This window comes from Eublepharis macularius, chromosome 13 (assembly GCF_028583425.1).
Source record: "Eublepharis macularius isolate TG4126 chromosome 13, MPM_Emac_v1.0, whole genome shotgun sequence".
Taxonomy (NCBI): Eukaryota; Metazoa; Chordata; class Lepidosauria; order Squamata; family Eublepharidae; genus Eublepharis; species Eublepharis macularius.
The window spans coordinates 55,493,961-55,519,444 of record NC_072802.1 but is presented as its reverse complement, the minus strand read 5'-3'; the positions used below and the strand labels follow the sequence as shown (position 1 = coordinate 55,519,444).

The 25,484-nt window shown below is 46.9% G+C and overlaps 1 protein-coding gene across 1 annotated transcript in view; it reads left to right on the top strand.

The window, feature by feature from the left end:
• Window positions 1–25,484, top strand: part of NOS1 (nitric oxide synthase 1) — an 85,364-nt gene that overhangs the window by 44,325 nt on the left and 15,555 nt on the right. The window contains exons 3-20 of the mRNA XM_054996147.1: window positions 1,272–1,409; window positions 3,594–3,739; window positions 4,056–4,218; window positions 6,428–6,519; window positions 8,220–8,361; window positions 9,931–10,070; window positions 10,640–10,814; window positions 11,835–11,936; window positions 12,434–12,628; window positions 12,929–13,014; window positions 15,832–15,976; window positions 17,387–17,491; window positions 18,046–18,104; window positions 21,143–21,259; window positions 21,476–21,650; window positions 22,443–22,581; window positions 23,613–23,691; window positions 24,481–24,674. Coding sequence (XP_054852122.1) covers window positions 1,272–1,409; window positions 3,594–3,739; window positions 4,056–4,218; window positions 6,428–6,519; window positions 8,220–8,361; window positions 9,931–10,070; window positions 10,640–10,814; window positions 11,835–11,936; window positions 12,434–12,628; window positions 12,929–13,014; window positions 15,832–15,976; window positions 17,387–17,491; window positions 18,046–18,104; window positions 21,143–21,259; window positions 21,476–21,650; window positions 22,443–22,581; window positions 23,613–23,691; window positions 24,481–24,674 — 2,392 coding nt within the window. The remainder of the gene's footprint in view (window positions 1–1,271; window positions 1,410–3,593; window positions 3,740–4,055; window positions 4,219–6,427; window positions 6,520–8,219; window positions 8,362–9,930; window positions 10,071–10,639; window positions 10,815–11,834; window positions 11,937–12,433; window positions 12,629–12,928; window positions 13,015–15,831; window positions 15,977–17,386; window positions 17,492–18,045; window positions 18,105–21,142; window positions 21,260–21,475; window positions 21,651–22,442; window positions 22,582–23,612; window positions 23,692–24,480; window positions 24,675–25,484) is intronic.

Here is a 25,484-nt window from a genome sequence, read left to right as displayed (position 1 = left end):
AGGGATTTCCCTTAAGAACTATCCCCCCTCCCACTGAGCAATGCATTTTCTACCTCCTGGCCCCATTTTTATTTTCTCTGGGGCTTTAATGAGCAAACCAGGCGAGACCAAATGCACGGTAGCTGGCATGCATTCTCCCATACATGTGTAATAATTGCTGAGGGTTCACTAATCTTCACATTAGTAATAAGCCGTTAACACACTCTCTCATAAAAGCCTTTTTTGCATAATGTATGTGGACCTCTGGCAGCTGCATTAATTTCTTCATTTCACATAACCTGGATTCCCCAAGACAGCAACCTCATTATAAGGGAGCTTGGCTCCAGACGCAGCAAGGCCAAGGAGGGGAGTCGATCCCAGTTCAGGCTGCAGATGAGCAAATATATTCCATTTCATTTCTTTTCTTATTTTTCGCAGTAGTTTCACATTGGTGCTTCCCGGCTGTTGGTTTTTATAGATTCATTTGTCGTGTGGCCACAAGTTATATTGGGCTAGACTCAATTTATTCGGTAGGCTCAATGTACATAATTTATGCATACAATGTATTTAGAAATAATGCTGATTTCTTGAAACTCATGTAGTAGTAAAAATGCATGATTTTTACAGGAAGATTGTGTACAAGGAAACAGTGCAAAATGGGGGGGGGAAATCACGGGTTTGATTCGCAGAAGCGACAAGTGAAATTGAAGAGGGATTTGGAGGCAAAAGTAGCAGGGATGAGAAATGCAAAGTCATCTCCCATGTTGGCCTTTCAATCGGTTGCCATGACCAATTCCTAGAAATGGTTTACACATTATCTTTCTCTTTATGGCTAGATATGACTTGGAATATACAGGGCTTAATTTGTAGAAAGAGAGGCTGACATTCAAGCAGGTTTGGAAGCAATATACACACTGGCTAGGAAATCTGGCTTGATCCTGCTCTCTAAGATTACCACCACCACCCTTCCCCCGTGTCATAAATGGCGCTTGCCAGGCAGAAACTCAACAGGTGGAGTTTTCGTCACCCTTGCTTTTCCATACTAGGGGGAAAGGTCCAACTCATTCCCCTTCTGGTGCTGCTGTTTCTACAGGCATTGTCCACACATTGTGAAGCTCCTTTGAGCAGTCTAGAAATAAAATCCCCAGATTGCAGCATTCTGCATTCTAAACCCCTCTGATTCAGTCACAGGGCTGCAGAATATACACAGAATACCCATTTCCTTTTTTCCCCTAAGCAGCTAGAATGTTACCATTTAATGTTCTGCCCTGATTCTTCCTCATCTCTCACAGCCTCCACCATCGGACCGGCAATCGCCAACCAAGAACCTGGTGAATGGGAGCCCTTCCAAGTGCCCACGCTTTGCTAAAGTCAGGAACTGGGAGACAGGTTCTGTGCTCAACGATATCTTGCATCTCAAGAGTACCATGGTAAGTGAGACAGCATCTCTGGCCCAGGTTTTGCCAGATCACAGTGACATGGGAAACGGCTTGGGCAGGGGAGACGGGAACGGTTGCTTTGGAGAAGCATTATCTGGATTGCATGCTGCTATGGCAACATTGTGGCTATGGCCTGGCAAGATTGAATCAAACTGAGGTGGGAAGCATCACCAGCTGGTGCAAGGAGGTGCTAAATTCTAGTTGCCTTCATCTGTTGCTTCCCTTTCTGTCCTAACGCTTGAATGACCAGGTGTGAACCTGGCCAGACATCTCTCTTCAGCTGCAGCACATGGTATTTTGATGCACAGAGCTCTCTGTGCACAGTCCAGAGTACATTAGTTTAAACACAATCTATTCCTGTTGCAGTATTGTTGTTGTTTTAAAGTCAAACACCACTTATGAATTGGAAGGGATAATTGTACAAATGGTGTTTTAAGCAAGCGACCAAAGGTGGACAGCCCGTCAGCAGTACAAGGAAGGGACCAAACCAGTGAGAAAATTAGAGTTTGTGGTGAAGGCAGATGCTGGTGGTGTTCAGAGAGCAAAAGACTGCCAAATTGTCTGTCTTTCTTGCATGTGCCATCAAAAAAGCCATCCTAACATAGGCTAGTCTGGGATTGCCCGTTTAAAACTGCAAGGAAGCTCCGTTGACTTAATGAGCCCCCACCCTCCACCCCTGTAGTCCGCCTTTCTTTTTGAAATTCAAGGTGGATTATACAATATACATCAGTACAGTAAATTCCTGGGACATTCAATAAACAATAAAATAGGGTATTCTTTGCAAAAACTTGAAAAGAATGATAATTTCAATACAGGCCTACAGAGATGAAATTGCTGAAACTAAACATAACTAATGTGTTGTGACCTATTAACGCAGAGACTACCCAGTAGAAGCATATCTGCATCAACAGACAGTACCCAGTAGCATAGTCTACAGTTTTTATTAAAGCATATCTCTGAACCATTTCCGTACAGCTACAAATGATAGGCTTATACGTTTCCTATGGTTTGAGTCCTTTCTATGAGTGATTCCGCACACATTGGATAATGCACTTCCAATCCTTTTTATAGATCATTTGGAATGGATTTTTTCATGTGCAGAACAAAAAATCCACCTCAAACGATTGATGAAGTGCATTGAAAGTGCATTATCCAATGGGTGCGGAATCAGCCATTGTCTCTCAGGTTACATTCTATGAGATGCCCCCTAGTGGATGGTGTAGGGGCACACTCAAGAATGGTGCTTATCAAAGAAGTGAAGCTATCTCAACTTCGTCATTTTAAGAAAAACCTTTATAGACTACCCAGTCATGATGACCTGGATAGTCCAGGCAAGCTTGATCTCATCAGATCTTGGAAACTAAGCTGGGCCTACCTTGGTTAGTAACTGGATAGGAGACCTCCAAAGAAGCCCAGGGTTGCAAATGGCCAACCACCTGTGATGGTCTCTTGTCTTGAAAACCCCAGTAGGGCTCACCATAAGTCAGCTGTGTATTAAAGGCACTGTCCACCACCACCAGACTACCTGTCAGCCAGCTACATTTGGAGTAGTTTGCTTGAACAGGCTTCAGAGAATAATGCCCTTCCCGCCGCAGTTCAGTGGGCCAGAGTTTGGTGAGTTTGGCTTAATTGAGGGATTTCTTGATAAGATTTGGACAGTGGCGATGCTAGAACCTACCAAATCTGTTGTGGCATGGCACAGTATGTTGCCAGGTCCGTCCATGCCCAGGTTATGAGGATCCCTGGATAAGATGCCCCTCTTCACTAAGTGAACTGCTCCATTGAGTGCACACATACGCCCTCCTGGTGGCAGGAGCAGAGCACGAGCTTTTCACATTCTTTCAACCCCTTTTAATATTAGTAGGGCTTTGAAGGATCCAACAAGCTTTACAAGAGTGTGGAAGAGTCATACTGCATTCCTTCCTCTATGCCTCACTCCTATCAGCAAATGAGAGAACATGCAAAGCCCCTGCAACATCTCTGGAGCAATCTTGCATTCTTGGTGGGAGACGGCAAGTCAAGCATCTTTCGTCTTTTGCCAGGTCATGGCCTTGGCAGGTGCCTGACGGTGCTGATGGTCTGCGCCATTCTTTGCAGACCAACTGAATGAATACAGCTGGTACAGAAGCTAAACAAGACACTTGCCCACATATTCTTGTGGCTTGTACCTTTCAGGTGACGCCCTGTAGTGAGCAGGTCTGCATGGGTTCCATCATGATGCCTTCCCAGCACGTCCGAAGGCCGGAAGAAGTCCGGACGAAGGAGCAGCTGCTCCCGCTAGCAAAAGAATTCATTGATCAGTACTATTCCTCTATCAAGAGGCAAGTCATACATGTTAACAGTCCTGGTCTCCGCGTCTGACAGAACTCTCTACCAGAAAACATCTAGCTTTCTGCACATAGAGCTGGACTGAATGAGAACTTCTTGTGCAAATGTAATAGATTGTCGAGGGTGCATGTTTTTTACTTTTCCAAATAATGACTGTTTCATGATCAGCCTTTGCCTCATGTATGTGTGAGGCTGTGTGTATATATGTGTAGTAAAACTAGACTGTATGCTTGTATGAGACAAGACAGCCTTTCCTAGCATAACGATGCTGGTGGTGACAGCTGCTGGCTCGTTTCTCCACCCTGCCAGGTTTGGCTCCAAGGCCCACATGGAGAGGCTGGAAGAAGTTACCAAGGAGATTGAAGCTACTGACACTTACCAGCTGCGAGATACTGAGCTGATCTATGGAGCGAAGCATGCCTGGCGCAATGCCGCCCGCTGTGTGGGCAGGATTCAGTGGTCCAAGTTGCAGGTAGGCGAGAGAGCGGCTACCCTGGGCACAGCTAGTGGGGCATCCATACAAGGGACATGCCTAAGGAAGAACCTGTTTATTGGGAAAGTGGCACAAGAATACAGGCTGCTAATCCGGGCTTTGGAAGGCATTTCTACTGGAGGCTTTTAAAAAGAGTGGATCAAAGCAAGGATGTTTGGGGAGGTATGGCTGGAGGAAACCCTTCCTCTGAGCTCCTTTTCACGTTAAAAAAGAAGACAGTTTTATTTCAAACCATGTTTTCAGTACAAATATTGATCTTTATTTAAACATGTTCAGGATTTGGGCTATAAAAATGTTTTTAAAAGAACTGCTTTTCCCCTTTGTGCCACCTCTTTGCATTTTCAGAGCGCCAAGGTCTCAATTTCACATGGCATTTCTCCAGGGTCTGAGCAGCCATGCTGGATTAGACCAAAGGTCCTTTTAATCTACATTTCTGTTTCTCACAGTGGCCAACCAAATGCCCCTAGGAAACCCACAAACAAGACAAAAAGGCAATAGCCCCCACCCCCTGGCAACAAATCATCAGTGGCACACAGCCTCCTCTCTATAAGCATGTATTTAAAATAGGGTCCATTTGTGTCATCAGGAAAGATGATCATGAAGTGGCCTGCTGTGGGAAATCTCTTCCAGGTTTTGCAAAGCAGAGCCTACCTCTGGACTATCACTGATGTCCATTCGGTGTTCTGGGGGGGGGGGGAGCAGCAGGGGGAAGACAGAGGACTGTTTACCAAGTGGTAACTTACCCCCCTGCGTGTTTTCAACCAGTTGGGTAAGCCGGTTACCTGCCAAGCAGCCAGGAGAATCTGTCTGCAGTTCTGCCCCTGATCAGAAATGCAGGGATGGAGTAGAGTGCTAAGATTCTCTTCCTCCCTTGGGTAAGATGAAACAGTTTACAATGTGGAGCCAAGCGCTCTGTGGCAAGTTACCGCTTGGTAAATGATCATCCACCATCACTCTGTCAGTCGCTTTAAGATCCACTTTCTCCGTTTGCTTGTTTTTCTCCTCCTTTTCCGTTCCTTTCCCCTTTGCTCTTATATGGATTATGTTATGGGCAATTATTTTGAATTGTAAGCCATCTTGAATACAAGAGCAAAGAAAGCAGCACCAAAATGAACTGGATGAACAATGAAGTGTGTACAAAGTTGCGCCTTGAACGCACATTCTCTGCGTTCCAAGGCTGTTTTCAGGGCAGCGGATGTGTGCTCAACTAAGGGCCAAAGCAGACAGATCTCCGTTTGTCTGTATAAGGCAAGTTGCAAGTTTGTGTAGCAGGGATTCAGTTTGGGGCTGCATAGGGCAAGGGTGGGGGAGAGTTTAAGCCTTCAGCCCTCTCATGACTTGCTAATCAACTCTCCTCCCCCATGCTGATTAGCACTTTAAAGGACTTAAAAATTGGGCCTTTTAAACCCCTTATCTTTTTTTCCCTTTGAAATGCTGATAACAGCATCATCGAGGATGTCAATAGGGCAACCACAAGTGGCTTAAAGGGTTACATCCCTTCTCCTGTCCTCACATGGTCCTGATCCAGAGTGAGTCTGGGCATGCTTGTAGTTTGCCTTTCACAGTTAAATGGAAGCAGATAACGCTTGGTAAAGAAGAGGAAAAGTGGACAGGGAGCCACAGAAAGGGATAGACTCGAGGGCTGAAACAAAGTGGGTCTTGGCATTTCAAGATTAGGATTTCTTGAGGTGGGAGTTGAAAGCAGCTCCAGAAGGGGATGCTATCAGCCCCACATGGGGAAATAGATAAGTACCCACTGTATTTTTTCCACTACAGAGCAAATAACAGTTCTGGAGTGGGGAGCGCAGAGGGGAAACAGGCGATTGAGATCAGGAGAATGGCGCATGAGGGGAAAGGGTTAAATCTCCCTCTCCATCCCCAATCCATTTTTCAGACTAAGATTAATTGCCGGTTTGCCTCTCCTCAGCTGGGGGTTTAGGTAGATGAGACATTAGATCTCTCAGGCATGGGCTTGTTTGAGGTTCAGGGGAAAGAGTCAAATCCCCCATGTCCCAGCCCTATACAAAGGGGGGGGGGGGTGGACAGCAACTGCTATTTACTACAATTTAGGAGATCCAATCTTGCATCTTATTTTAGTGAAACATTGAATAAGTTACACAATAGTCATCCTTAGCTTAGGGCAGATAAAGGAACTGCTTTCCCACACTATGGCTTTGAATTCTTCCAGGTGTTTGACGCCCGGGACTGCACAACTGCCCATGGGATGTTCAACTATATTTGCAACCACATAAAATACGCCACTAACAAAGGAAACCTCAGGTGCGCTCTCTGTGTGTGTGCGTGTGTGTGTGTGTGCGTGCGTGTGCAATTTGGTCTGGTCCAGTTTGGCAGTTCAGATGGATTCCCTGAAAACATACCTGTGTTCATTTTGATCCAGCGAGCATCTCTTCTCATGTGAAAAGTGGCGCCCGGGGTCTCCTTTCTCTGCTTTCCCTCCTAGTTGTCATGTCCAAGTCAACTTGTGGGGGGAGTTGGGGGAACCTGGGGAGAGGCAAGGAGCTTTGGGAGCTTCAACCAAAGGCAACACAACACCAGTGATCCCTGATAAAAACTGCAAAAAAAAACTAGACTCACACCCCATCACATGTCTTATTGGCACTTCCAGAGTAAAACTGAACTGGTTTTCCTACTCTGCTTTTCAGAGCAAAGCATTTGTACCCTAGAGATGCCAAAGGATAGAGTAACGCCCTCCTGTTTCTGTCGAGCTCCCTGGCCAGTGACAACTTTCAGTTTTAGGCATTTCCTGCTGTATGTCATTCTAGCCTCTTATTTCTCTATGGAAGCCCTCAGTGGCTAAGCCTGACCTAGGAACATTTATAGCATCGAGGAGGATGTTATAGCTGCAGGTGGAAGATGACATTTTGGAGTGCTGTCCCATGTTGCAATCCTACCCCCCCCCCCACTAATGCAAAATGAGCACAGCAAGCAAAGGAAGGATAGAATCCTTCTCCCTGCTGAGCTAGCTGACTAACTGCAGGGTTTTTTTTTTAAATATGAAGGAACACTCAGAGCTGGAAATCACTTTCTGCAGTTTGAAGTAATGTGGTCCATTTTACCACCTCAGGGATCCCGCTTGGTTGAATTAGATCTGGATCCCTGCCTGATGTCCATCTTCTCTAATGTTCAGGGTTTGATGCAAGCTAAAATCCAGGAAGCAGCAGGTCTGAGTTCTCTGCCCTTTCCTGTGATTATGAGCAGGGGCAGGGGCAGAGCATTGCAACGGGGAGAAACAGGCTCCTGCATCCGAGGGCAATTGGAAAGGTGCTGTTAGTCCTAGTGAATGGAAGGTAAAGATAATGCCAACTTATTTCTGCAGCTGCTCTGAATGTATGGAAAGGGAGGCTCTGCCATTCAAGGAAAGCATCAACAACCTAGAAGGGATTCTGACTCTGGACCTAAGTTAATCCATGGCAGCTGTAAGGAGAATGAATTGTGACCTAGTTTCCGCCGAGATTGTAAATCTGTGTCTGGGACTGAAGATGGTATCTCACATGAATGAATGGTCATTACAAATAATACCTGCATGTAGAAAACTAGCCTGTCAGGGAAAAGTCTAAGCAAGAACGCTTTTTCTCTGGCTAGGTTTCTCTGCACAACTGGCTTGCTTTTATAGGAAGGAACCTTCCATCAGGTGAACTCTCACCTGATATCTGAAGTGGTACATCCCTGGTATGGGTTTACCATGTCCAGTGGGACCTTGGCCTGTGGCTAGGGGAGGGATTGATTGTATGTGGTTTCAGTGGTGCATCAATTCCTGTATAGGGCTTGTTGGCTGTGCAAAGAGGGAGGAAAGCTCCCTGAAATCCCTCTGTAAGGATCACATTTCAGGATTTGTGGCTTCCAACAGAATGCTGTCAAAAGCTGTCTCACACCCCAAAGTCTGGATTCTGCTTCAGTGCGTATCTTGGGTGCTCTTGTTTTGGGATTGCTGACGTTAGCCTTCCGTGTTCTTCGTCCAGGTCTGCCATCACCATATTTCCCCAGAGGACGGATGGCAAACATGACTTCCGAGTCTGGAACTCTCAGCTCATCCGATATGCTGGCTACAAGCAGCCAGACGGCACCATCCTGGGAGACCCGGCCAACATTGAGCTGACAGAGGTCAGTGGGCGCGAGAGTGGAGGTCACACATAATTACATGCTGCCCTTTGTTGCCATCACAGGACTGTGTCCCAGGAGGTTGCTTTATGGACTTACGGTCACCGGCATAGCAGCCCCTACAATACTTTTACAGTCACGAAGCCAGCAAAGCTAGCTGTGTCATGAGTCTCAAAGGAGAATGCTGCAGGGCTGGTGTCTCTAGAGGCTCAGCACAATCCATGATTGACTTCCCTTGTTGGTCTAGTTCTTTACACTTTCCCAAGTCCTTGTGTCCCCTGTGTGAGCTCCTTGGGTCCTGCCAATCAAACATGCTCTGGGAGTTTCATGCTTGTAGCTTAATACCCCCCTGGCATGGTAGCCTGATTTGTACTGGAACTGTGATGTATGGGGCAAGGGGACTTAAGCGTCTCCCTTCCACCGCTGTTTACTTGATGTCCCTGGGAGCCACTATTTCCTCTTTTGGGAAAACTTACATTTACCTCTGAGTGCTATTATTAGTGGGGCTAATAGTGACTTTCTGGGCTGCTTCTGGTTGCAAAAATGGGTTGGTGAGGAGGCTTAAGCTGCTTCCCCCCTCCATTACATGATTGCGATCAGAATCAGGTCCATTCATGTCTGGGGATTAAGTTCTGAGTTCGAAACTCAGACCACAGCTGTCAGCCAGACACGTGGAGACACGAGGAATTTGTAATGTGGGAATTGGCCCTGGACTGTGTCTTGGCAGCACCACTGCTGACTGCAAACAGAGACACAAATGAGCAAATGCTAACCCATACAAAAATGCATGAAATAAATACTTTCAAATAGAAAAATAGCATGTTGAGGAGAGGAGTGTATTAGGAGACAGAAGAGGGTATTAAGAATAAAACTGATGTAAGCTGCTTTGGATCCCTGTTGGAGAATAAAGCAGAGTATAAATGAAGGAAATAAATGAAGTCACCAAGCACTGTAAAATATATATATTGAAAAATACAGATCACTTCCCGTAGGCTTATAGTAAAAAGGGGGATAGGATCAAAGAAAATGTGGAGGGATTTTATGTATTTATTTCATTTGTATCCCATATTTCCCTCCGGTGGGAACCTAAGACAACTTACATCATTGTCCTCTCCTCCATTTTATCCGCATAACTACCCTGTGAAGCAGATTAGGCTGTGAGTGCATGACTGGCCCAAAGTCTCCCAGTAACCTTCCATGACACAGTAGAGATTCAAACTTGGATCTCCCAGATCTTATTCCACAGGCTAACCCCTACTTTGCAGGATGAAAGAGGCAACAATGAATTAAATTAGTAATGAGAATGATTAAGTCAGATAAAAGGGGCTCAGAATAGGGCGGGGGGGCACCACATTGGATCCATCGTTGGACAGCCATGACACTGGACAGAGCCAACTACCTGAAACTTTGTCAGGTTTGCAGGGTGGGAGAAAAAGGCTGTGCTCTTTATTCCCTCCAGTGTCTTGGGCCCTGTAGACTGGGCCCAGTGACCACCTTTTGGCCAAGCGCAGCGTGCCTGGATATTCTGCTATAAGGAAAGTCACTGGCCAAATACTCTTCTTTTGGGTACAGATCTGCGTACAGCAGGGGTGGAAAGCCCCCAGAGGCCGCTTTGACATCCTGCCACTTCTTCTCCAAGCCAACGGCAACGACCCTGAGCTCTTTGAAATCCCACCCGAGCTGGTGCTTGAAGTACCCATTCGGCACCCCAAGTAAGTGAGAATGTCATGTCTTAGTGGAAAGCCGATAAAGTGCTCTGCGTCAGGTGCTCAATCCAAGGATGAGCATATGAAGAGAATGTAAAGCAGCTATAGGCTGAGTCTGCCCATTCCTCCACCTCGCTCAGTATTTTCAAGTTTGAGGGGCGTCAGGTTTCCAGGGTCTCAGCAGTGAAAAGTTTTTCTCAGCAGTCTTTCTAAGTGGAGGCGGCAGGGACTGAACTTGGGGCCTTCTGCATGCTCTGCCACTGAGCCACAAGCCCCTTGGGCATCTCAAAGGAATGCAGACAGGTTAAAAGGCAAGGAGGCCACAGAGTGCAGACTAGGTAGCCTCTTACGTTTCCCATGTGGAGGGAAGTTAGCAGGTCCGCAAGTCTTTAAGTCTCTTGACAGCACCAAGTTAGCCATTCGCCTGACCTCACTGGCTAGGAAGATCACGAGTTGATACATCCAGCGTGGGCTATCGTGACCTCTAGCCCCCAGCTTCTAAGCAGCAGGCCGAGCAGGGCAGGAAACCAGCGCTTGACCCTAGTTAAGACTGCTCTTCCCAATCCCTTTTGCAGATTTCCCTGGTTTAAAGAATTGGGGTTGCAGTGGTATGGCCTGCCCGCTGTTTCCAATATGCTGCTGGAGATCGGAGGCTTGGAATTCTCTGCCTGCCCATTTAGTGGCTGGTACATGGGGACTGAGATCGGAGTCCGCGATTACTGTGATAATTCTCGCTACAACATCCTGGAGGTAAACCAAGAAATGTCATCTGCTTTAAGGCATAAGAGATGATGCATGCTTTGAGGGGTGGGGGTAGGAGAAACCTTACGAGAGAAAACAGTAAAAATATATGAGGAAGCGTTGAGGCTGTGTATAGGTGTGTCTTCAGACAGAAGCGGGGACAGGTCTTACTGCTAGAAGGTGGTCTTAGCTTTCCTCTACTTTTACTCCTGTATTGACACATTTAATGCTGAAAGGGGGCCTACCTATGTACGTAGGTGCTGTTAAGTTTCAACTGACTTACACTAACCCTAGCAAGGGGCTTTCAAGGTAAGTGAGAAGCAAAGGTGGTTTGCCATTTCCTTCCCTTGCAGAGTTTTCCTTGGTGGTCTCTCTTCCAAGAACCAGCTCTGCTTAGCTTCTGAGATCTGATGAGATTGGGCTGTATCCAGGGCTTTTTTTCTGGGAAAAGAGGTGGTGGAACTCAGTGGGTTGCCCTCAGAGAAAATGGTCACATGGCTGGTGGCCCCACCCCCTGATCTCCAGACAGAGGGGAGTTGAGATTGCCCTCCGAGGGCAATCTAAACTCCCCTCTGTCTGGAGATCAGGGGGCGGGGCCACCAGCCATGTGACCATTTTCAAGAGGTTCTGGAACTCCATTCCACTGCGTTCCTTCTGAAAAAAAAACCTGGCTGTGCCATACCACCTTCCCTCCCAGAAGAGTGTCTGGCTTCTGCCTATTCCCCCCATAGCCTTGATGTTCGCAGGACTGCTGGAAGGAGGGGAGCTAGTTCCCACTGCAGCTCATTCCCAGGCCAAATGGACAAGTTCTTGGCTGCTGCTCCTTCTCCCTGTGGCCTAAGAAATAGCAGCAAAGAACTGGGAGGAGGAGCTGTGCTCAGACCCAACAGAGAACTGCAAGGTGGCAGTCTCTTCTCCCTTCGGCCTCACTGGTGTGTTGGCTTCAAATTCAAGCCAGTTGTCCCTTTTCTAACTGGGACAGTGCCGTTCCTTATTGAATTACAGATCTTCTCTCTCATTGCATTTCAGGAAGTTGCCAAGAAGATGAATCTGGACATGAGGAAGACATCTTCACTGTGGAAGGACCAGGCCTTGGTGGAGATCAACATTGCTGTCTTGTACAGCTTCCAGGTACCAGGGAAGAGTTCTGCAGCAAAAACAGCCATTGGGTGTTTGCTCCAGCATCACTGCTGCAAAGCCCACATATGAAGAGCACATAAACATACAATGAAGAGCCTTTATGTGCGCATGCATGCATTGTGGGTGGCATAGTGTAGCATCTTGTGAGGTTGCCACCATCAGCAGGACAAAAAAGTGCACAGATAATTTGTTCCTATAGGTTAATGTCCATTGCTGTGGCCTTCAAAGTTGACATAAAAACCTTTCGAAAGTGCCTTATGATTGCATTTGCACCATGGGGATAGGGGAGGCTGGGCTCCTGGTCAGGAAACAGAGTGGATAAAGGAAATGGGACAAACCAGGCAGTGAGCCCACACACCCTCGCACTTTGCAAATGTGCCCCCTGCAGACATCCAGGAAACACTGGCAGTTGTGACCCGGGCAGGCTGTGGTAGTGTCACCTTTCAGTTTTCTTAGAAATAGTTTACCTGGTCCTCCCTCCCCTATAGAGCGACAAAGTGACCATTGTAGATCATCACTCTGCCACCGAGTCCTTTATCAAGCACATGGAGAACGAGTACAGGTGCCGGGGAGGGTGCCCTGCAGACTGGGTGTGGATCGTGCCCCCGATGTCTGGCAGCGTCACTCCCGTCTTCCACCAGGAAATGCTCAACTACAGACTCACCCCTTCCTTCGAGTACCAGGTACCAAGCATTTCTCTGTTCTGTTGCTGCAACCGAGGGTTGGCCAAAGGAGAGAGGTGGGAGGCACATCAAAATGGTCATGCAGTGGGGGCAAGCTGAATTCTTGTGCCAGGAACAAAGAGTGGGGCCAATTTCTGTATGGCTGTTTGCACCCCTATTTCCTCTTTCCCATTCTTGATTTCTCTAATGCTGATTAGATTTCCCCACAGTATTATTCTGGCTTGTGGACATGAAAGACCCTTCGGTTCTGACCTCGAACAACTCTTCCTTCTTAATTGAGGCTTTTATCTCTCCTCCCAGCCTGACCCTTGGAACACGCATATCTGGAAGGGCATCAACGGCACTCCTACCAAGAAGAGAGCCATTGGGTTTAAAAAGCTAGCGAAGTAAGTACACCATTGGGTGTGTCACGGGGCCATCCTTGCGATGGAGTGGGGACAGTTGTTCGGCCATGATGTTGCTTTTGGGCGTGCTGCAGCTGATCTTCCACCAAGTGAAGAGGCAAGAGTATATGTAGCTAGTAGGGTTGCCAAAAAGGCCTGGCTTCTTCACACAGCAGTTTGATCTGGGCATTTCCGGGGGGCAAGCCTTATAAACCTAACCCTGGTTGCCGGCTGAAAGACATGCCTCCATCTCTGTTTCTGGGCATCCCACAGACAGATAGCTGGCACTTTTTGGAAACAGGAGCCTGGACTAGGTGATCCCTTCAGGCTGGTCCATTAAGGCAATTCTGTTCTTCATGTAGGATTTGACAAATGAGTGGCAGACAGACCTATCAGCTGCTATTAGCCACAGGGAGTGGGAACATTCATGTTTTGAGGCAGTCTTTACCTCTGAAGATCAGATATGGGAGGGGAGGGACAGAGGGATGGCCAGTGCTTCCTGTCTGCCGGTGAGCTTCCCAAGAGGCGTCTGTCCACTGCAAGCGCAAGAAGGACCTTCAGTCTGATCCTGCAGGGCTCTTTATGCATGCGCTTGAAAACCAGAAGTGCCAAACAGATTACATTGAGACTGCAATCTCTTGGGGAGTTTCCTTGGGGCATCCTTGGCAGCTACCTGGTTTGCTCCGATGATGTCACTTGCTCAAGAGGGGCCATTTGGAAAGGTCATTCGGTAGCCCAGAGGGCTGAGCAGTGGCCATGATCTTCACATGCCTTCTGATTGAGCAAATAATTCCAGCACAGATCATCTCTTTCTTCTTTTCTTTTTATTTGGAATTCTTGCCTGCAAAGGGCACAACAAAGGTTTTTGAACCACTGAGTGGTCTTGTAGAGATCGGTGTTAGGAGCTCTATACATGGAGCTGCTAGCATGACATGAGCTCTGAGGCCCTAGAGCCACTGCCAGTCATCATAGATAATACTTTCGAGCTGTTTGCACCAAACGTGCAATAAGGCAAAAGTCATTTTCATGTGTTTGCACTTTACTGCGACATCAACTTAGCAAACTATGGTTAGCATCTGAATCTGTGGTTAGCATTTCCCTTCCAAACCAGAATTGGGGGACATGGCCTGAAACTTAAAGCAGATTTTTGATTCTGGTTTGGAAAACAGGTGCTAAGCCTGGTTTACCAATTCAGGCAGTTAGCACCCAATAGCTTTTCCTTGAAAGGGAAATGGTACATGTGGGGGAAAGGGAGCCTTTGGCTATAGGAAGTTGCCTTATACAGAGTCAAACCATTGCCTAACCTTCTGGCAATAGCTTTCCAGGGTCTCAAGGAAGGGATGAGTCTTTCTCAATATCTTCTGATGAGTTCCATTTTTGCAGGAGACACCAAGGACTGAGCCTGGAGGCTTCTGTGTGTAGAGTCACTGAGCTATGCCCCTTCTTTGCTGGTACTATAAATCACTGTTGGTTTGTACACATGGGATTGCCTTCCCCAGCATCAATGGGGAAAATGCTTACTCCTGCAGAATGTGTGTGAATACTGGAGCCACCTGGGTGAAGGCAGTGCAGTCCATGAGCTCGAGAATCACCCAGTGGGGCCAGTTGCATGGGTCTTTCCTACTCAACTTTTTTCCTGGCAGGAAAGAGAGGGTTAGATCCATGCACCTGGCCCCACCATGTGGTACTCATGCACATAACTTGCATTGCACATGAGATAGGTCTGTCTGTCCCATAGTTTGAGAACTCTGGAAGCATACTGCTGATAAATCACAACTGGCAATGTTGCAGGAGCTGTGCCTGGAAGCAAAGAGTTGAGAATAGATATGGGTGTTCAAATTTCAGCAACAACCAGGGGTTGAGACAATTTGGGAATGTAGCCACGGCATGGCTCAGAACTTGGGAATGCACAAGCAGAGGCCAGAGTCCCAAGCAATTGGAGCGGGGAGGTATTTACAAGGAAATTAAAGGAGGATCAGAACCCGGTTGAAAAATGACATTAAAGGATCAGAAAAGCTAGGTCAAGCAAACCAAATTATCACTTGTATACCTCTGGGAAGCCCACAAGCAGAGCATGAAGGTAACAGCCCTCCACTGTCATTGTGCCCACCCAGTGACTGGTATTCAGAGGTATACTGCCTCTGAAAATGGAGGGTCCACTGCATTATTGATAGGCTTCTGCTCCAGAGCCATGGGATCTGAGGCTGGCTCTCACCTGCCACTCCGCTATAGCTCATCCTTATAGCCAAATTTCCACACAAATTCCCATCCAAGAAGCAATTCAATGACTGTTCATTTTTCTGAGCAAGTTAATAACTCAAGTGATATTAACGGAGTCTGAGCTGGACCAGGCACAACCTCCAGCCCCGGTGCACAAAGCAGGAAGTGTGTGTGTTGCTCACAATATCCTCAATATTTAGCCAAGCGCCTGAGCTCTCCTGTCATCTGTGATGCTGGAAACAGCCTACAGTTCCACAAATGGAGTCTGGGCATGGCAAAGGGCAAACGCGGCCAGAATCAGTTCAAAACATCGATGCATTAACCTTGATGCTGAGGGCCTCGATTCAGGTGGTGTTCCAAATCCCTCTTAGCCTCTCGCACAGCCCTTGTGAACTGCAGTAATCTTGTGAACATGCCAGAGGCTGATTTGAAATTGTGTTAAGAGCCGAGCTAGAAAGTGAGTTTGCGCTAACTTTTCATGCTTGATGAAGTTGGAAGAAGAGCCAACACCAGCCCCGGTTGGTATATCGGAAAGGGAAGAATCCTCTGTCAGCTGGCCTGGGTTGAGAAGTTGTCTGTATTTTCCCCCCTTTCTCCTAGAGCTGTGAAGTTTTCTGCCAAGCTGATGGGGCAAGCGATGGCAAAGAGAGTCAAGGCCACCATCCTGTATGCCACAGAAACAGGGAAGTCCCAGGTCTATGCAAAAACCCTGTGTGAGATCTTCAAGCATGCCTTTGATGCCAAGGTAGGGTCCTGGGTTATGTGAGGGATGTGGGCGGGGGGGCAGCAATCTCCAACCCCCAACAAAAAGCCGGCCTTTGAGGTGAAGTCACGCAATCTTGGTAGAGCAGGGATGACATTGGAAGTACGCTCCAACCTTCAATGTAAACATACCTTTTATTGGCAGCAGAAGCCAGTGATGGATAGTGACAGTCAAGTCAGCAAGGCACCTCCCCCACCCTGTCTCCAGAGTACTTTTGTCACAGCTCTCTATTGGCTGGTGTGGCTGTCTGTCATACCAACGGCAACGCTGGTAGCAAGCTCCAAGAACCCACAGCAATGTCTCTCTAAATGTTATGTCTGCTTGACATCTTCAGCCGCAGGGGATTTCTAATACCCCATTGGGCTAGTTCACGGTTTCCAAACTCTTGACAGCTTTCAATGAAAAGCAAAGATTGACAGAATTTGAGAAGCTGGTGGATGGTCAAGAAGCAGGCCTGGGGGTGGGGTGGGGGGGCTGACTTCTGTGCAAATAGCACAAGAGCTTAGAAGGCCACAAACAGCCTTTTTGCAAAGGTGGTGGGAATGGTAGAGTGCTTTTCTAAGAAAGCATGACTACTTATAGGTAAAGAAAGGGAAACAGGATTATTATTGGCAAACAAGGAAGGGAAAAACAAGAAGCAAACACAGCTTGGGGGTCATGGATAAAAGACAGCTGAAGGGTAGGTGAAGAAAGCCTCTCTCCACACACTCACACAGCTCAGCTCCGAAATGGTGGGAGAGTCAAAGAGTGGTTTTGTTAGAACCATTGCATAACCAGAAAGTGAGATAACCACTGTCCACCCACAGAACAAATGCAGCATCTAGCCCTGTATAAATGCAGGCCAAGGTCAGCTCTAAAAGCTCAGGGAAATCAGGAAGTTTGAGAAACCTATGTTCAAACCTCTGCACTTAGTAAGGGAATGTTTTTTTTAAAAAAATTACCTTAAGAGCTTGGTTTGAACTGGAACTTAGCTCCAGGGACCTGCGAGCTCATCCCTGAACCTGCTATCAAGCACTGGAACATTTGACGGTATAATCAAGGAAAGTGCCTCTGAGTATGTGCAACTGGGATGACCTCTGCACAAAATATTAACTTTGGGGGCCAGTTGATGGAAGGAGAGGCTACACGGCCTGCCCATCATTCTCTGTAACCGCTGGCCTCTAGCACGCAAATCTAAGAAGTGCACTTATATCTCTTCTTGGCCTTTACAGCCCCAAAGCCTTGTCAGATGTCTAGTATCTTGCATGTGCAAGCATGTACAGGCACACACACACTCTCCTGCATTGCATAATACAGGACAGAAAAAAACTCTGCGTTTTCTATATCGGCCTTTCTGAATAGTAACACGGATCCCTCTGATCAGCCTCCCACCCCCCCTTTTTTTTTTGACAGGTGATGTCAATGGATGAGTATGACACTGTCCACCTGGAGCATGAAACTCTTGTGCTGGTGGTCACAAGCACCTTTGGCAATGGAGACCCACCTGAGAATGGCGAGGTAGGAAGGGCTGTTGGCCTTGTTTTGTATCCAGCCCTTTCCTTTCATTGGTAGTACCAAGAACGCTTTCCCACTGTTATTAGTCTCTTGAGCCATGGAGGTGCCTTATACCAATTTTTTTTCTCTCTGACGGTTGTTCTCCAGATCTCTCCTAGCTCTGCTATTAGAGATCTTTCTAGCTTGAGGTGTCAGGAATTGAACCTGGGACCCTCTGCATGTGAATTACATGTTTTATCTACTGAGCCATGAGCCACAGAGGGGTAACAACTGGGGAGTATGTCCTGGAATTTCAAGGCCACTGTAAATGCTCCCTCGTTGTCTTGCTTTCCCAGTCAGCCATATGATTTGCTTGTGAAAAGGCTGGGCAGGGCGATGAAGCAACTCATCCCAAAGTGGGAGGGGGAGCAATACAAAGCAAAGTCCCCAAAGGAAGCTCAGTTGTACAGGGCTGGGTCTTCAGCATTATCCAGTGCCTTTTTTCTTGCTTTTTTCCTTGATGTTTCCCTGTCTTTGTGGCATTTGATCTCTTTTTTAAATTTCCTTTTGCTTCTCAGAAATTTGGCTGTGCTCTGATGGACATGAGAAATCCGAACTCCAACCTGGAAGAGAGGAAGTAAGTGGGGCCAGGCGAGGTTCCCTCATATGTCATCTGCTTTCACCATACTGGCTGCCATTGTGTATGCCAGTCCACACAGATGCTGTTGGAAATCCCATTTCATTTGAGGGTGGTGGTGGTGGTGGTGGTGATGAACTCCCTTGGGATCTGCAAACAGGAAATGCAATACACACTTCTGGGCTGGTCTCTGTCTTGTGGATGAATTGGCTTCAGTGTCACAACCGTTCTATTTGCATATGATGGATAGGCTGTCAGGGGTGTGTACTGGCAGTTTTAACACATGAACCTGAAATCAGTGATCTGTGAAAGATCTTTTATTTGAGAACAGGAGCAAGCTCAGAATAAACAAAAATGACAAAAAGAGAGATACACAGAAATAGAGAGAGACATGCACATACACAAAGCTTCACAGCTGTGGAATCACAACTGTATCAGCCGAGGAAGCAGATGAGTTGTAAGTGCCATACACATTTTCAGCACACATATAAAAGGACTTTGTTGTAAGGGAAGTGATATATCATATGTTTTTTTTATCTCTTGAGCTCAGATAAAAACTGTGAGCTCGCTATTCCCATTTTTATCTAACCACAGTCTGTTTGATTAGAAATTCTGCATCTCTTGTTTAGGACAGAACATGAAATTTTCAATCTCTGGTGTCATATGTGATAAGCATTTTACAGGACAAAGAACATGATACAAAGAAAGAGAAAGGCATTGTGGTATACCATAGAGTTTAAGGGAAACATTCCTAGAGTGACATCACATCCCCCAAGCTCCCTCCCCTCCTCTAACTCAGCCCTCTGCATTCACTGTCCCTGTATCTCTAGGAATTTCCCAAGCTGGAGTTGGAAACCGCACCTCAAATGTACAAAGAACTGAAAGAGAATGTACAAAGGATAAAGCCCTTAACAGGAGCAGGAGTTCACATACAAGAGCTAGTATCCCCGTTCACTTCTTTAAAGCACAGAATCTCTTGGTTCGCTTCTTCTTGGAAGAAAGAAGGAAGAGAGAACAAGGAGCAAAATGTGGTCTGAAGAAGGCCCAAGAGGGCAAAACAGAACAAAATACAGGAAGAGCACCAGTCTGCATGAAAATGAACTGGGTTTCTCCAGTTTGCAGACTGGAATTTGTCTGGTTTCCTTGTATTATTAACTGAGTCCACCTCCCTATATGGGTTTGGGGGGGTGCGTATTTAGTTGCAGCGAGCCAATTTGATATGGCAGGATGAAAATTATTCGTTTCTTTCATGTTACTGTTTCCATCCCTCCTCCCGCCCAAGATGCTTAAGGCGGTATATAGACAATTATCACAATATGAACCATTTAAAAAATACCGGCACGAAATAATCCCATATTACAAGAGCAGTGGGAAAATAAGCATCACTTGCCCCCAAACAGCAGCACTCTCAAGGAAAGTCAGCCTGGAACAGTAGCAGCAATGAAATAAAAGGCAAACTAGAAATGGCAAAAACAGATGTTAAAAATGTGCAGGGGCGTTTAAAAAAATTAACACACTAGCACACAATCTAAATAGAATCAACAGAGAACCCAGGTAAACAAATATATCTTTAGCTCATCCCGGAAACTTGGCACGCTCTGTGCCAGCCAAATGTCTGCAGGGAGGGTTTTCTGCAATTAAAATTATTTTAACAAATAAATATTTGCTCACTTAGGGCCAAACACATTCTGTGTCATTCAGCCATTCTTTTCTTACTGCTACTTTTCTCCTCCATGCAAAGCAACTGCAGCTGCCATCAAGGATGAGCAGAGGACAAAAGCGGGGAAGGAGGTGGGGGACTTTCTCTGACAATCCTTTGACACACACACACACCCAAAGTGCTTTTCTCTCTGGGAGGAAAGGTGCAGGAACCTTGTATCTTTTCCCCTTTGGGATGAAGTCGTGATTTAAAATCCTTGATCCAGCTCTTCAGAATTGGATGTAGCCCTGAATCGCTATTGTGGAAGTGTGAATGCTAAAACCATAGCCGTTTGCAATAATACTTCAGGCAGAAAAGGAGCAGTGTATTGCTGGAGAGAGCTGGTGTCGTGTCATGGTTACGGAATGCAGGGCACCCCACCAGGGTTTTTTTTCAGCTGGAACGCGGTGGAACGGAGTTCTGGAACCTCTTGAAAATGGTCACATGGCTGGTGGCCCCGCCCCCTGATCTCCAGACAGAGGGGAGTGTAGATTGCCCTCTGCGCCGCTGGAGCGGCGCGGAGGGCAATCTACACTCCCCTCTGTCTGGAGATCAGGGGGCGGGGCCACCAGCCATGTGACCATTTTCTCCGAGGGCAACCCACTGAGTTCCACCACCTCTTTTCCCAGAAAAAAAGCCCTGCACCCCGCATCAAATCTCACCTTTGCCATGAACTCAGTAGATGATGGTATACAAGCTACCCTCAGCCCTCTTAGGCAATATGGGAGCCTACATTATAGGGTTGTTGTGAGGTCTGAAATGCTTTGGACACTTGAAAGTGCTCCATAAATTATTAAACTGAACTTGCCTTTCGGCCTCCTCTCTCTCCCCACCTTACAAACTTTTTTCTGTAGGTCATTTTACTGCAAATCAGAATTCTGCTGGTTCGAATCCCACTACTGCCCTGAGCTCAGCAGGTGGCCTTGAGTAACCCACCCCTGCTCTCCAGCTGTATCGTGGTGATAATGATAACACTGACCTTGTTCCACGCTCTGGGGCTCTAATCTGTCTAGAAGAGCAGTATATAAGCGCAATTATTATTTTAAGTTATTACTATTATTATTATTTTAAGGTTAGCAGTTACATCAAACATCTATTAGGTGCCACGCCTTCACATCCTTTCTCTCTGTGATTGACTCAAGTGTCATGGGGTGGTTCCCACATTGCATTCTCCTGATAACATCCTACGAACCAAGTAAGGAGGTGGTGCTTCCAGACAGGGAAATAAGCATGCTCAGCCGCAGTCAGAATAATTGTGTGAACTGTTCCCCATACCTCCCTCTTCATCGTCTTCCGTTCCCTGATCTAGTCTCTTGTTCTGTAACAATGCTGTTTGCAGGAGCTACAAGGTGCGTTTCAACAGTGTCTCCTCGTATTCGGATGCCCGGAAATCCTCAAGTGATGGACCTGAATCCCGGGACAACTTTGAGAGCACTGGGCCTTTAGCCAATGTTAGGTGAGCACAGAAGTGTCCCTAAGTCTGTGTAGATGGGCAACCTTAGGATGATGGAAGAGATCCTGGGCTTGAATGTCTAAAGCGGAGAACCAGTAAATCTTGTTGCGGCTCTGGGGACAGATGTCCCCTTTCCTGCGCGTGGCCCACATCCTGGAAGATGGTAACCCTCATTGGCTCTGTGCCATCACCAGCCATCTTTCCCTGACCTGCTTGCAGATTCTCTGTCTTTGGCCTGGGGTCACGTGCCTACCCGCACTTCTGCGCCTTCGCCCGTGCTGTGGACACTCTCTTGGAGGAACTGGGAGGGGAACGCATCCTGAGGATGGGAGAGGGGGATGAGCTGTGTGGGCAAGAGGAATCCTTCAGGACATGGGCCAAGAAAGTCTTTAAGGTACCCTGCTTCCTTTTGTGTATGTTGGGGCTTTGAGGGAGGGGATCTTTGGCCACGGGAAACTGCTGGAGCTTGGTGTCTTACTGTTGCTTCAGTCGGCAGATTCCCTGAACAAGTTGCTACTGTCTTAATAGCTTTCTCTGTGCATTAACAAAGGGTGTGTGTGCCATTCTGATATTGGCCCCAGCCACCGGTTCATATAGATACTGGGAAGCTCAGTGGAAGCATGCAGATGGTGCCAGGATGAATCCTCAGCATCTTCAGTTAAAAGATCTCAGCGAGCAGATGTTGTGAAAGGCCTTTCTCTGCCTGAGTTTCTGGGGAGCTGCTTTCATTCTTGGCTAATAATGCTGCACTAGATGGTCTGATGCCATCTGAGGCAGCTTCATGTGTTCATCTGTGCCCACTATCCCGCCTAAGGGCCAAACAAAAAGTGACAAATGACACAGTTTGGACACTTGTCGGCTTCCCTCAAGTTTTGATGGGAAATGTAGGCAGCTTGGCGGAATGTTGGACAAGTGACAGTTGAAAAGTCCATTAGACAGCAGTCGGAGAGCCAAGCTGCAAGACCAGGACGCCTACATTCCCCATCAAAGCTTGAGGGAAGCTGACAAGTGTCCAACCTGTGTCAGGCGTCACTTGTAGCTTGGCCCTCAGTGCAATGGGTGCACAGTGCCTGGTGCTTTTCCATTTCATGCATCTGCATATGGTTTGAGGTGTGTGTGAGGACAGAGGGACTCCCACTGGGGCCTGTTTTCCCCTCGTGTCTTGAGAACCTGGTGTGTGCTGCAGGCAGCGTGTGACGTGTTCTGCGTGGGTGATGACGTCAACATTGAGAAGGCCAACAACTCCCTCATCAGCAACGACCGGAGCTGGAAGAGGAGCAAGTTCCGCCTGACTTATGTGGCTGAAGCCCCCGAAGTCACACAAGGTATTGAACAGGCTCACATTAAATTACAGTCAGGTGCCATGGAAAGCTGTATTCGGTGTGACCTGCATAAATTATGCGGATGTTTGCAAGTTGTGTGATTTAATTGATTCTAGTTTTGCTACTCCAGGGAAGGGCAAAGAAACAAAGCAGGGCACTGAAGTACTGCTTGGAAATCCCACTCAACCCTTCTTCATGTTCCCTGCATGGACACTGTCTGTCGACATTGTCAGTACACTTTTGAGTCACCTTTCAAAGCCATAAGGACTAGAAATTGGAAAAAAGCAAAAAAATAAAACAGAGATCTTCTTTTATGGCAGATTCTGCAGCCAATATCAGATCCTGTAGTTGTACCAAATCACAGACCACATATAGCCCTGGTGGATATTGATTTATTTTATAAATATGTCAACATTTTGCATGCAGGTTCCTAAGTATATAACATGCAGGTACAGCAGCCTGAATTTTCTGAGCAAACTGAAGTTGTTGTGTGCCCCTCTCCCACTCCCTGGGAATCAGGGTCAAGCACCCCTTCTCCCCTCCTATTTCTGTTACGTGCTGGTGCAAAAGACAGAACTGCTTTGGTGGGAGCCCTCTCAAGCAGTGACAGTTGTGCACATAAAACAACATCCAAGGTGAAAATAAACCATTGGTTAGCTGCCCATTGCCTGTGAACAGCACCCTGTTCCCCACTACTGCTAGCCAGATGCTTCCAGGAAACCCACAAGCAAGGCATGTCTGTTTGTTGCTTGTCTTCCTTCATCTCTTACGTTACCTCTTTATACATGGAGGTTCCATGTAACGGGCACGACTAATAGCCTCCGATAGTCCTTTCCTCCATGAGTTGGATAGGCTTGTTGGGGGGTTTCACTATGTGCAAAGGATACACATCCTTGGTTACCAATAAGGAGAGAAAGAAGAATTATGAATCCAAGAATAGAGGCATTTTTAAAGTGTCCAAAGTGCACTTCCAGTGAGTGCAGAAACAGCCTGATATGCAGACCATGTTTCTAACGGATTCTTTTCATCCCCAGGTTTATACAGCATCCATAAAAAGCGAGTCTTCGCAGCCCGGTTTCTAACTCGTCAGAATTTACAAAGCCCCAAGTCCAGGTAGGAACTGCAGCCCAACCCATTTGCCCCCAGGTGGCTGGGATCTATTGCAGGACCATGCTGTTAGATCAAGACCCCGCAAGTAGAAGACTCACCTCCTTTACCTAACTTCTTTCAAAGGGTTTTCGATCTTGCAAGGAAATGTCTGGATTGTGGACGGCACTGGCGCAGCTGCCTAACTTTAAAGGCCACTGGCTTCCAAGTAGGGTTGTGCGCTTCGGGCCTGATTTGGAAAGATTCGGGATTCCCGAATTGGCCCCAGAATTGCTGAGCTGATTCGGGAACCCCAAAGCAAAGCGGCAGCAGCCGCAGCACTTTCTGGCTGTTTGCATTTGCAAACAGCAAGAAAAGTTTCAAACTTCCTGCCCCGCTGCTTTTTTCAGTTGATGGGAGGGGAAGGAGGGAGTCCCTCCTCCCCCTCCCATCAGGTGAAAAAAAGCAGCGGGGCGGGAAGCTTAAACGCAATACATTTCTTCCTGTTTGCAAACAGCAACAAAAGTGCTGCTTTGAGCTTCGGGTAAACCCGAAGCAGGAAACCCAAAACTTTTTCGGGTGCACACTCCTACTTCCAAGCGATTTTTGTACTTGGTTCAATTATCTGTGGCTGTTTCTTGTCTCACATTTCTGAAGAGAAAGAGATGAGGTGGTTTCCATCCTATAAATATTATTTATTCTGTAAAGAGACTATTCCAGTTACCCTTTCATTTTGTGGTGGCCGCGGCTTTCATCAGTAGCAAGAATGTTCTTTGGAAATAGTGGGCACACTTAAAACCTTCCCTTTCCCTCCAGCCGCTCCACAATCTTCTTGCGGCTTCATACCAATGGGCATCAGGGACTACGTTACCTGCCCGGAGACCATCTGGGTGTGTTTCCAGGCAACCACGAAGACCTGGTCAGTGCCTTGATTGAGCGGCTTGAAGATGCACCTCCCACCAACCAACTGGTGAAGGTGGAACTCTTAGAAGAAAGAAGCACCGCTTTAGGTAATCTTTTAATCCAATAAAATTGAAAACCCTTAGTGCAGGCTAGGAAGGAATCAGTAAGAGGCCCTGTGATTTGGAAGCCTAAATAGGATTCTCGTCCAATCAGGGACAAGGTCTCAGGTAGCCAGTTAGGGATGCATGCGGGGTGTTTTCGTGGCTAAGGTTGTGAAACATCATACAGGGTTGTACAATTCTTTCCTTTGGATTTCTTTTTAGGAATGTGCAAATGTATTTGTTGTTGTTTCCTTTAACTTCCATGCATGGTTGGGAAGACTGTTTTCATCCCACCTATTCTTTGGCAAGTTTTCTTTTTTTGTTTGTATACTTTATGCCATTTTTGTGTAGCTGGTGCAAAAACAGGCTTCAAATTTAAGGATAATATTGCTATTGAATTTTCGTTAGTAAAGTTGGAGAAAGTAAGAGTTTCAGCCTGAGAGGGAGCAGCAAGTATAAAAGAAACTTCATCTTTGGAGTCAGCATGTTCACAGAATTTGGATACAACTGTAGCACTGGGGGTTTTAAAATCCCAAACACCTAGTCAGGCTGCAAGCTGGAGTGGAGGAAAGACATGTGGAGACAAGCTATTTATAACAAATAACTTTTGAGGTACCTATATGTCCTCCCCGCCACAGGGTAAATAGCACGTGAGACAGGGGCAGGATTTGCCTTTTAATTTATGCTCCCTTTCCACCTTCACAGGCCCTTGAAGCAATAACATTTAAAGACTTAAAAGCAAAGCTACAAGTGACGCCTGACACAGGTTGGACACTTGTCAGCTTCCCTCAAGTTTTGATGGGAAATGTAGGCATC